General features: G+C 42.7%; 1 protein-coding gene across 1 annotated transcript in view; it reads right to left on the bottom strand.

The window, feature by feature from the left end:
• bckdk (branched chain ketoacid dehydrogenase kinase) overlaps positions 1-11,275 on the bottom strand; it is a 57,406-nt gene extending 46,131 nt beyond the window's left edge. Inside the window, exons 1-3 of the mRNA XM_060848137.1 lie at positions 10,763-11,275; positions 2,776-2,844; positions 1,287-1,397 (exon numbers count right to left, since the gene is read on the bottom strand). Of these exons, the coding sequence (XP_060704120.1) occupies positions 1,287-1,397; positions 2,776-2,844; positions 10,763-11,029 (447 nt within the window). The 5' untranslated portion in view covers positions 11,030-11,275. The remainder of the gene's footprint in view (positions 1-1,286; positions 1,398-2,775; positions 2,845-10,762) is intronic.
• Positions 11,276-12,666: the final 1,391 nt, after the last annotated feature.

Here is a 12,666-nt window from a genome sequence, read left to right as displayed (position 1 = left end):
CTATCAGGTTCTCTCAAATTCACTGGTTCACTGCCTTCCCTTTAGGGAAGGAAATCTGAACATGTCAGTTAAAATTCAACTTCTCCTTTCATTAACACGATGTAGTGCTGAGTGTAAAGTGCTCCAAATGTTTCAAAACAGCTCATCACCTGACTTGCCTTTGAGTAATGCCATGAAGTGAATTTGGCAAGGATTCAAACAAAAAGAAGTACTGTAATGCCAAAAGCAAAAGTTTACCTATCAGGAAATGTTGGCATAACAGAGGGGTTTAAAATTATGAAAGGTTTTGACAGGCAGAACAAGTGTTTCTACTTGTGAAGACATCTCTCGACACCTCTAGTTCCAACTAGAGGCTGTCAATATACAATTGTCGCCTAGGAATTCCATCAGCAACTTAGAAAAAAATTTCTTCATCCAGAGAATGGTGGCAATGTGGAACCATTACCACAAGGACAGCACAGACATATTTAAGGGAGTCTTGACAACCATGAGGGAGAATGGAAATGAAGATCCCAATGGTAGTAATGGGTTCAGGTTCCTGTTCAACATCAATACTGCTGTGGACTGGTTGGACTAAATGTAACCACAAAAGTACAATATCATATAAAAGATTAATTGTTTGTCAAGCTCAAATGATTCTTTCTTGAATTTGTGCACTTTGTTCCTCTCTCCTGCATAGTTTTGTGATTTCTTCGAGGCAAACCTTTACAGAGTTTAACTGAAGATCACAGTACAGTTCAATTTTCATCCACAACATGGAGATAACAGACTTGCTAGAAACACATGCTGACCTGACCATAGAAAAGTTCATTTTAATTATGCGTAACTGCATAATTCTTCAATGCTTCTGAATAGTAAATAGTCTTTGCATCTTAAAACAGGTACCAAGTTACCACAGCCAATTGTTGTAAAAACTACATCTGATTTGCTAACGACCTTTAGGGAAGGAAATCTGTCATGCTTACCTGGTCTGATCAACATGTGGCTCCAGGCCACAAAATTCTGCTCGAATCTTAAATGCCTTTGGGCAATTAGTGCTGGCCTGACCAGCAACATCACCATCCCATGAATTAACACAAACTAATTAAGATAAACTTGAAGTAAAAGTTCAGAGTACTAGCTGCATAAATTGTTAGCACTATATTTTCATCATGTTGAAAACTGTAGCAACACACGAGTGACCAGAAAATCAGTGCAGATCCATTTCTTTTCAGTAACTTAAACATTGGCTTCTCAGTTTAGCAGCAAGAATAAAGCAGACTCATGTGTTAGTTGGGTGCACTTACCACCTGTAGGATTGTGGGATTGCAGCCAATGATGAAGGGAAGGCTCCGAAATCCCTTAATCCGATGGGCGATGCGGACAGGTAGCTCATTGTAGAGGTACTTGGCACTCCGCTGGTTAAAAAAAAAGAAATGACTACCTTAAACCATCACTAGTTTGTCCCACATGTGATTACACAAAACGCACACCACTCACACAGAAAAAATATCAATATGGGGGTTGCCTGCACAAGATAAGCCTTTAATTGTGTTCCAAGATTCCCAAGACACGCTTGAACAAATCTCAGCTCACTGCAAGTCCTTTCTTAACTACGTTCACTGGAAGTATCCAAATCTTCTCAAAAATTTCTCTGTTAAGACCTCATGATGCATTATTTCGGTCTTTGGATACGCAGCCTTGAGCTTAACTTGGTAAAAAGGAAACAAACAAATAAAAAAGCTCCAAATCAAATGCACATGAAGATTCAGCTGCTTTGTGGTAAAGCTCACTTCACCAGAAACTCCCCAGCTCCTGCTCAATGTGTAAAGCAGCATGCTCAATGTAGCACCAAAACAGGGACTCGGAAAAGGAAAGGATTAGCCTGTCTAACCACTTCCATTTCTTTGGAGAAGTCACACATGGGTTGAGAAAATGCTGACTATGTGAATATCTTCGGAAAGTAGTATATAAAAAGTGTTTTATTTATGCTTAAAACATGGAGGGTGAAAGGTGAACTTTAGAACTAGGTAAGAAATTGCCTGAAAGGTGGAGAGCCAATTGGAGATTAATTTTAGAATAGCAGAAGGTACCTGATGGGATGCATGTGGGAGCTGGTGTTGGAATTGTTATTATTTTGAATTCAGAAATACAGAAAAATACATGGAGGTACACAAAGATGACCGCATTGAAACCAAAGAGGGATTGAGAATGCAAATGAGGAGGTTGACAATGACTAGCACTGAACAGTTGTTCAAATGGTCTTTTCCTGATGCTCCTACATTTTAGTCAATAAAAAGAATATTCTGAGAAGCCCACATAACTGCAGCCTCATTTCAGGCTGAATACAGTCCAGTTAGTAAAGTTTGGTGGGGAGGTGGGAGGGGGAGGTGAGGTCACTCATGATCAATAAATATACATCCACACATTGAGTTCACCTGAATAGAGTCACTGCAATGGTGAGGTAAACTGCATTTTCTAGCATGAAGCTCAGTATAGCAATGTTCTAGAATGAATTATTCATTATACATTTGCAATTTTCCACCAGGAAGGTTACAGTGGATATCTCTTCTGAAAGACTTGCACGAAAATACAGCTTTGGAGTTGGTCAAGGACCACTTTGTGTGCCTCTATGCTGATGCATAATTATGATATTACATCTGTGAATATGCTTTGGAAGTTCTGGCTTTTGGAAGGTGCTAAAGAAATGTAGGCTGATGCTGTTAGGACCAACTTCACCCACTTTTACCCTGGGTCGTCCCTACCTAATCAGACTTGGAAGTCAAAGCAACTTACCAGGTTATGACTTCCATCTGGGGTTTTTCCTGAATACAACATGGTGGTTGGTGTCAGACGTACGGATGCCTGAAACATAATAGAAGACGTAATAGAAGACGTAGCTATTGCTTTCTGTTCCAACAAACGTGCAAATAATAATCTTATTTTCCATTCTTTTTGATCACAAGTCTGATTAAATTCCCCAGCCATCAGGTGTCACTCAGTAGTAGCCCTCTTAGTTTAGACATATGAATTTAAGTCTCACTTTACTGATCAACCACATAATCTAGGTTAATGTGTCAGTGCAGTACTGAGGGAGTGCTGCTGTGTTTTTTAAATGTGATGCTAACTCAAGACCTTCTCTGGGTCAGGGTGTAAGTTTGCTCGCTGAGCTGGAAGGTTTGTTTTCAGACGTTTTGTCACCATACTAGCTAACATCATCAGTCAGCTTCCAGTGAAGCACTGGTGTTATGTGTCACTTTCTATTTATGTGGCTTGGTTTCTTAAGGTTGGTGATATCATCTGTGGTTCTTTTTCTCAGAGGATGGTAGATGGAGTCCAAATCAATGGAGTTCCAGTTAGAATGACAATGTGGTTGACTCGTTACTGCTCTCTGGGGCAATTAGAAATGGGCAAAGACATCCACATCCTGTATAAGAAGAAGAAGTGCCTGGCTCATTTCCCTGTGTGGTAGCAGTGTATGCAATTCATAAACACTTCACAGATTAAGAGGCACCTTTGGCTATGCAGAGATCATGGAGGGTGCCATACAGACTTAAGTTCAGAAAGTCTCTTAGTTGGCTTTCCACCAACATCTATTGAATTAAAAGGACAGGAGTCACCCATACAACGAGAAATACACCAAACTGCTCTGGCCAACTATTCAAATCAGATTTCTTTGCTCTAAAGATCACTTTCTTTTTTTGTTTTACATATTTTCCCTGCAATTTCCCAGAATACATTTTGTACACCTGGCTTTTGAAAAATTCTCCTGTTCTAATGTGGGTGGCACAGTGGTTAGCACTGCTGCCTCACAGCGCCAGAGACCCAGGTTCAATTCCCGCCTCAGGCGACTGTCTGCGTGGAGTTTGCACATTCTCCCCGTGTCTGCGTGGATTTCCTCCGGGTGCTCCGCTTTCCTCCCATAATCCAAAAACGTGTAGGTTAGGTGAATTGGCCATGCTAAATTACCCATAGTGTTAGGTGAAGGGGTAAATGTAAGGGAATGGATCTGGGTGGGTTGCGCTTCGGTGGGTCAGTGTGGACTTGTTGGGCCAAAGGGCCTGTTTCCACACTGTAAGTAATCTAATCTAAGACAAGATATTCCCTTGGTCAGTGATCTACGTAATTCAATGCTGTACCTTCTGTCCCCTTTAATCTCCTGCATTAATTTTCACCAACAAGTCCATTACGCAATACCTTGACAAATACTTTTCGAAGATCGACATACACAACTGAACTGCATTGCACTCAACATCCGACTCTGTAAAAGATGGTTGCTTAAACCTAACTCACATAATTAGCTTTATAAAAATTGATGCATACTTGATTTATAGAGTCCAGTGGCACAGTGGTTAGCACTGCTGTCTCACAGCACCAGGGACTTGGATTCGATTCTAACCTCGGGTGACTGTCTGTGTGGAGTTTGCACATTCTCCCTGTGTCTGCGTGGGTTTCCTTCAGATGCTCTGGTTTCCTTCCACAGTCCAAAGATGTGCAGATCAGGTGGATTGGTCATGGTAAGTAGGGGGTCTGGGTGGGATGCTCTTCGGAGAGTCCATGCGGACTCAATGGGTGGAATAGCCTATTTTCTGGACTTTAGGGATTCTGTGACTTTTTAGAATGCTTACTAATTGTATCCCAGGTTATTAGACTGGAAAGAGTTTGTGCATGGGATGCATGGGTGGGTAAGGGTTGGATTCTGGCCAGCTAACCCAAACATTAAGTATGGGGCTCACTCTTCTCCCAGCAGGATCCTCCACCGAAATGAAGGCTGAATCACAAGCTTGGCTCCATCAGGTACGGAGTATGCCAGGTGAAACTACAGACCAGAAGTAGGCTGAGAGTCAATCTGGGCGCAAGAGGACAAGTGAGGTATTCCTGAGATCTGGAAACCCCAGGTCAGCCAGAGTTAAAGCTGGAAGACAGTTAAGCATCGAAGTATCTACAATGTCTTCACAGGTTTCCCCAGCACCTAGGTTTGGATGGCTGTACTTCAACTGTGAGCATTGTTCTTCTCATTTTCTTGTCAAAGATATGTAATAAATTTCTTCAGTCACCTAATACTACTTTCATAGCCAAGGAGGATTAGGGTGGCACAGTGGCTCAGTGGTTAACACTGCTGCCTCACAGGGAGCCAGGTTCAATTCCAGACTAAGGCGACTGTCTGTGGAGTTTGAACATTCTCCCTGTGTCTGTGTGGGTTTCCTCTGGGGATCCGGTTTCCTCCCATAATCCAAAGATGTGCCGGCTAGGTGAACTGACCAACCTAAATGTCCATAGTGTTCAGGGATGTGTAGGTGGGATGCATTAGTCAGGGGTTAATGTAGAGTGATAGGGTAGAGGAATGAGTCTGGGTGGGTTACTTTTCGAAGAATCAATGTCGACTTGTTGGGCCAAAGGGCCTGTTTCCACACCATGGGAATTTTATGATTCTAAGTTAATGGCGATGCCTCTGAAATTTCCACTCCCTATCCTGACACCGGCGAGGTTGTAGCAGAAGCAACTATTCTTTGATTAAAACCCTATGACCACTACATTCCTATGCATTTGTGCCCCTGTCTACAATAACCCCACAGTATCACAACCCTGCTCTAGACTGCAGGCCCCAAAATGCCCTCACTACATTAGTCCCGTGAACAGATTAGAGGCGGTCACACTCTGGGCGGATTCCTTCACTGCACGTTCCTTCCCAATCTGCACGATGACCACCCACTTACTATCCTCCTGAATTTCTATAGCTGCAGGGTGGCCATTTCCTGATGTGAGATTCGGGACACTTAGTTTCCTGTAGGCCTGACAGTCATCACAGCTGCTCTTCAAACTCAAAGAACTGAAGTCATTTTCTACCTGCAGTTATCCAAGAAACATCCTAGACACAAGCGCAGGAACTGCAGGCAAAGGGTGTTCGGTGTTCAATTATCTTGCTGAAAAACCACACTGGAGATCTCATGAATATTCATATAGTTATACACATGCCCCTTGGTGATAATTAATTAGCACTGCCCCTCTGTGTCAACTGGAACGTGGCGAGAGTGGGAGTTTAGATTAGATTCCCTACAGTGTGGAAACAGGCCCTTCAGCCCAACAAGTCCACACCAATCCTCTGATGAGTAACCCACCCAGACCCATTTCCCTCTGACTAATGCACCTAACACCATGGACAATTTAGCATGGCCAATTCACCTGACCTGCGCATCTTTGGATTGTGGGAGGAAGCCAGAGCATCTGGGGAAACCCACACAGACACGGGGAGAATGTGCAAACTCCACACAGACTATCGCCAGAGGCTGGAATCGAATCTGAGACCCTGGTGCTGTGAGGCAGCAGTGCTAACCAATGAATTCCAAGTCATTCAGTTGATTGGACTCTCCCAACTCTGCACATAGAATATCTGCTACAGCAAAACGTTTTTTGTTCATTAAAAACTTACTTAGTTCAAACTAGTCAGTCAACAACCACCCACAACAATTAAACCTTCAGTTCTTGCTACTGATTAAAAGCAAAATACTACAGATTCCAGAAATCTGAAACAAACTCAGAATGCTGCAGTATTTCAGCAAGGTTTCGCAGCAACTGCAGACAGAGAAAAGGAGTTAACATTTTGAGTCTGGTATGATTCTAACCGGAAACAACACATTAAAATTAAAAATCAGCAGTAATTTTAAAACAAAATCTTTTAGGAAGAAAAGCATGAAAAATCTGAAACACAGACTGCTGGAAAAACTCAGCAGCTCTGGCAACAATCAGTGGAGAGAGAGCAGAGTTTTCAATCCGTTGACCCTTCTTCAGAAGAGTTCGGGTCATTGGACTCAAAATATCAACTTTGCTTCCTCTCTACATCTGTTGCCAGACCTGCTGAGTTTTTTCAGCAGTCCCTGTTCTTGTTTCTGATTTCCTGAATTCATAGTTCTTTTGCATTTTTAAAAGATAAAATTTCAGATTGATTACACACTATGCATAGTCACTATCATTACACAGTGTGCTCACAATCTCCTGCAGCCACCGGTTTGGTAACTTGGTCCAGTTCAGTGCTACATGGACACAATATTAATCCAGAGTGGGTAGCACTCTGCATGAATGTGTCATCCTGATGGCCACTTGTGCTTCCTCTGTCACAAATCATGAGCCACCATGATCTTGCCAGCACAATCAGTGCTGACACTGAGTGCATCTCAGAGGTGAAGAGAAAGACCTACTGCCTGCCAATGATCACCCAATCCTGTGCTTGCTGCATCCACCTGCACTATGGATCAGACCTAGGTGTTCAGTAATTAAAGACCCATTTGGTGAGGGAACTTACTATCTGCTTCAGAAACACAATTGGGATTTAAATGTTAGTCTCCCTGGGCTCCAAAAGGGATGAAGTTAATATCCAGAATTCTCACCCTTGATTGCCAGTCATTAAGTCCCAATGAATATGAATAGGAAGGGTTTAGAGGGATATGGGCCAAATGCTGGCAATTGGGACTAGATTAGGTTAGGATATCTGGTCAGCATGGATGAGTTAGGTAGAAGAGTCTGTTTCCGTACTGTACATCTATACAATTCTTAAAAAAAGGTACAAGCATGTGAACACTGGGTGAAGACAAGTGTGGATATTTCAAAAGATCATGACAGTCACTGGTGACAGAAAGTGACTCCTCCATATGGCAATTAACATTCATAACAGCCAATGGGATCGCAACTTCCACCATCTCCACAACTGTGTCCTGTAAAGGCACCAAGGACTGGTCAACAGACAGCCCTTTTCTACTTTGCCCAGCTTGTCTCTCTCGAAGGTGGAGTGGAGGGGGAACAATGAACACAGAGCAGATGCATTTGGAGCCTTCATAAACATCAGGCATGGGCCACAAATTCTTTCACCAAACTGGCTGCAGCTACATAGCTTTTTAATCTATGACAGGGGTGACAACAGCATCTTTAAAATAGAGCAATATGAAACATGGATAAATGTCTGTATCTTTACAGGAGACAGGAGTAGCAGGGGACATGCACAACCATACTGGACAGGGAAGCAGGACAAGATGGGCTTCACTGGGGCTATGAAGAACTTGGCTAGAACTTACACAAGTACATGAAATAACATTTTTACAGCTACTTTAAAGCTTCATAATGGATTCTCATTTATACGTATGTTTTATTTTATGTTGATCTACAATATGCAAGCTTCAATAAATACACAACTTGAATGTTGCAGTGCTGCTTCTTGCTGGTTTGATTTTGTTAGCCTCTGGGGCATATTGATTTGTGAAAGGGTATAAAAAGGGTCACATTGAAAAACAGTTTGGGAAGCACTTCCTTGTGGAAGTACACCCTGGTTGCCAGCTGACATGGAAGCCAGGTCAGATTAGTTCTATTGATGACCCCAGCCCTGTACCATACTGCATGTGGAGAACTGGCAATGAGACAACCTCACCCTAGACAGTATTGAGACACTTCAGCATCCTAAATGTGCAGGAAGTGAATTCTGGATTTAATGAGATGCATTACTGCAACATGGATCATCCATACTGATTTTAAGGTACTTTGTTTAAAAACTGTGGTCTTCATAATACATAAAAATCTATCTCACGTCAAAAGCCTGCTTGTCAGTACATTGGGCAGGGCACATCTATTCTGACCTGTTAGCTTATGTGACATCACTACTAGAGGCAAGAAATCAGTGATGGTACCACTTGCTAAAATATATTAGTCCTGCAAGATTATTTCAAGTATTAACTTCTCAACTCTAATTCCAGCTTCTCCAATAGTACAAAGTGCATTCAATCTGGTGTTATATTATATTGGACTTTGACAATGAAGGTTAAAAAGTGTTATAGTAGCACTGTTCAATACATTAGCTACATGTAGTCAATATCTAGATAGGGTTAATTAGCATATAAATAAGTATACATACCATCGCTGGGCATATAGAGTCATACAGCACAGTATCAGACCCTTCAGTCCAACCAGATTATGCTGAACATAATCACAAACTAAATTAATCCCATCTGCATGCTCCTGGCCAATATCCCTCCAAATCTTTCCTATTCGTGTATCTATCCAAATGTCTTTTAAACATTGTAATTGGACCTGCATCCACCAATTCCTCAGGACATTAATTCCACACGTGAACCACTGTAAAAAAATTAGCCTCATCTCTCTCCTCCCACCTTGAAAATGTGCCCCCTAAAAAGAAAATTCCCCATCTTAGGGAAAAGACAACTACAATCAACTCTACCTATACCTCTCATTATTTTATGAACTTCCACCAGGTCACCTCTCAACCTCATACACTCAAACCTTCCATACATGGCAACATCCTGGTAAATCTCTTCCAAACCCTCTTCAGCTTGATAATATGTTTCTTATCACTGGGTGACCAGAAATGGATACAGTATGTGATTCAACATGCAGAGTTTGCAGTCTGTCTGACTAGACTCTTTTGTTTTTGCTTTGTAAGATCAAAAGATAAAAGAGAAGTCTGTGTGAATGTTTTGCTTCTTTGGTTGCTGAGCACTGGTAGATGTTTCTTAAGACACTCATGTGACTATATGTATTGTGATAGTTTACTGAAGCTTTCTTCACTAAAATAATTGAAAGTGACTGAAATGGAGGTTGATTTCTCTTGGCCAAAATCAAAAGGTAATAAAACTATTCTGAGAAATTAAGATTGCACAAGCAACAGGAGGTAACAATCCTGTTTGTGAAGCTTATACGCAAGCAAATAATTTTTTTTCAAATGGTGTCCAGTTCTTCATTGTGCCCAAGATTCAAAACATAGTAGTCAGCTATTTTATATATATATTTTTTTAAAATTAATGGGGCCTTTTTCTGTTCTTCTAAACAAAAATCTTTATGTTCAGACAAGAGGGGTGAAAACAGCCTGGAAGTTCTCTAGTTGTTCTCACACCAACCCCACTCCTAGTGGCCAGATGCAGAGATACTGCCTGAGGATTTTGACCAGTATACATGTAAGGTGCAGAAAAAAACACCAACAAAAGAAAAAAGCAGGTAAGGATAATTGGGAAAATTACCGGTGTACCAGTTCCATATCTACCATTATTGGCTGCGGAATATCAGTTCACACTTTCGAAGATTGGTTCTTGTATTACTTCAGAAAAACAAGATGTGTTTTTCAAAAAAAAACAGACTCTTGGCCACGTACTGGTGGGGTATCTAGGGGTTAAAAAGGTTTCCCCCGTCAGGCAGATTTTACAAACAAAGCGATTCTAAAATACAAATCCTGTTGGTGGACTTGGAAGTAAACAGCATTCGCAAACCCTCCAGGAGGAGGGGCGCCAGCTCTTCCGAGCAATTAGTTAAAATGTAAAGTAAAAAAAGCCTTTTGTCTCTAAACGTAGGGCTGAGATTAGTTAATTTCATGCAGGAAAACACGGATTAGATTGGTTCCGGGCTTCTTGACAACTACATTTGGACAATATTCTGAATATATGAAGACATAATGTGGTAAACAGGGTGGGGGAGGGGAGATAGTCTTTCAGTTAGAACAGTATTCATCAGAAGGTCAAGCAGCAACTTCGAAGTCAGTTTCTGGAACAAAAATGACTATTTGTGGATCACCCCCAACACATACAGGTCTTCACACCAACCTAAACAATTACTCCCCCTGTTCAAATTTAAATTTGACATCAGTGCAGGCTTTAGGAATTGTATTGTTTTGCTCTGGTCTGTATGTGGATTATTATTCTCAATATATTCTTCACTAATGAAGTGGGGTGGGCAGAGGAAGGTCTAAAAAGAGGGGGGAAAAAACCACAAATAAAAGAAATAGGATTTTGACCTTTTCAGCTGCTGCATCAATGGCAGACTGGTTGTAGAAGGAGGTGACCGTTTTCGATCTTTCCCTGGCCAGTTCGGAGTATCCGGATAAGGAGGAGGTGGACGTGCATCTCGCCAGGCTGCAGCGGCCGCTCGCGGGGTTCAGCGGGAAAGCCCGCGCTGGATACAATCCCGCTAGATACAATCGCACTGGATACAGTGTGGCTCTTCCAGCATTGCTGCACAACACGCTCAGCGCCACTGCTCGACTTCCAGGTAGCTTGACCATCGTTTCCACCTTTTGGCTTTCCTTCCTCCCCCCCTGACTCGCTCTCAGCCTGCTGGCTGCACCTGGCCCTCCCCTCCTGCAGACCCGTGTTGGTTTTAGTCCATGTTCAGGTGTCCAGGCCGGATTGCCCACTGGCTCCAGCCCCGCAGCAGTAACCGCATTCCGTGTCCATGCTGCAGGCTAAGAGCCGCACACAGCTTCCCTCACTCACATGCAGCTAACTCCACTGACCACACTGAGAGGCAGCACCAACCCCCTTCCCCCAGATCTCACTCATTGGCCTCTTGCAGCCTGTCATTTAAAAATGAATAATAGCAGCACCAATTGGAAGAAAGGGACCATCCTTCCAGCCGTTGGATACACCAGACGTCACCATGCTGTTTTTGAGGTTACATTTACTGGAAAATAAGAACACCCTTTCCATGTATAACAGCTTTTTCTTTGCACTTTCAAACATACATATTTAAGGAGACATTTCGCCCTGATTTAACAAACGCCGTCATGCTGATGAAAGCCGAAACGTTAACTCTCGTTTTTATTTTTCTCTGCTCGGATGCCAGAGGTGCTGAGTATATTTTGTTATTGTCCAGATCTGAACTGATCAGACCCGGCACCAAGCTGTATAAAGAAGTAATATGTGATTATAAAATCACTGCGTCACAACTGCCCAAATTTAAACTTCCGTTATGTAAAAAAAGTGTAACGTTAAGTGTGTTCAATTTTGACTGCAACTCAGATTACGTTAGTCTGTCTCAGTGAATCAGCAACGAGGTCCTGAAAAACACTGGGCCATTTCCAAATCTTGGCAGTCTCCTCTCAACAAAGGCATGTGCCGATGCTGACATTCATTGTCACTTCCAATGAGCCAACCAAACACTCCAGCTGACTGAGGAAAAGATTGAGGGCCAGAATCTCAAACCCAAGACATGTTCAAGGTTTGGTGGACAGCAGTCAGCCGCTCTGTTCTATACACTTGAGAGACCCGCAGTAAGTAGCAGCGGTGGTGCCTTCACACAATCCTCCAAATCCAGTCGTAAAAAAAGCAGCGTCCTCTCACAAGCCGATTCACACAGCATCAAAGCGCTAATCACTCAAAACCAGCTCTGTCGGGGGAAAGCATGTCATTGCTTTTCTTAAATGTGTGGGTGGCTCTGTGGTTAGCACTGCTGCCTCACAGCGCCCCAGTCTAATTCCCGCCTCAGGCGACTGACTGTGGAGTTTGCACATTCTCCCCGTGTCTGCGTGGGTTTCCTCCGGGTGCTCCGATTTCGTTCCACAGTCTAAAGATGAGCAGGTCAGGTGAATTGGCCATGCTAAATTACCCATGGCGTTAGATGCATTAGTCAGGGGTAAGTATAGGATAGGGGACTGGGTCTGGATGGGATATTCTTCAGAGGGTGGGAATGGACTTGTTGAGCCAAATGTCCTGTTTCCATACTGTAGGGAATCTAATCTCAGGAATGTCACTTGAAAGAAGTTCTGGGAGTTAGATATTAATTAATTAATTGGGCGGCACAGTGGCACAGTGGTTAGCACTGCTGCCTCACAGCACTAGAGACCTGAGTTCAATTCCCGCCTCAGGCGACTGACTCCCCGTGTCTGCGTGGGTTTCCTCCCACAGTCCAAAGATGTGTGGG

The sequence above is a fragment of the Hemiscyllium ocellatum genome, chromosome 31, assembly GCF_020745735.1.
Source record: "Hemiscyllium ocellatum isolate sHemOce1 chromosome 31, sHemOce1.pat.X.cur, whole genome shotgun sequence".
NCBI classification, from domain to species: domain Eukaryota; kingdom Metazoa; phylum Chordata; class Chondrichthyes; order Orectolobiformes; family Hemiscylliidae; genus Hemiscyllium; species Hemiscyllium ocellatum.
Note: the sequence above shows the minus strand (reverse complement) of the source record. Positions and strands in the feature narration are given on the sequence as shown.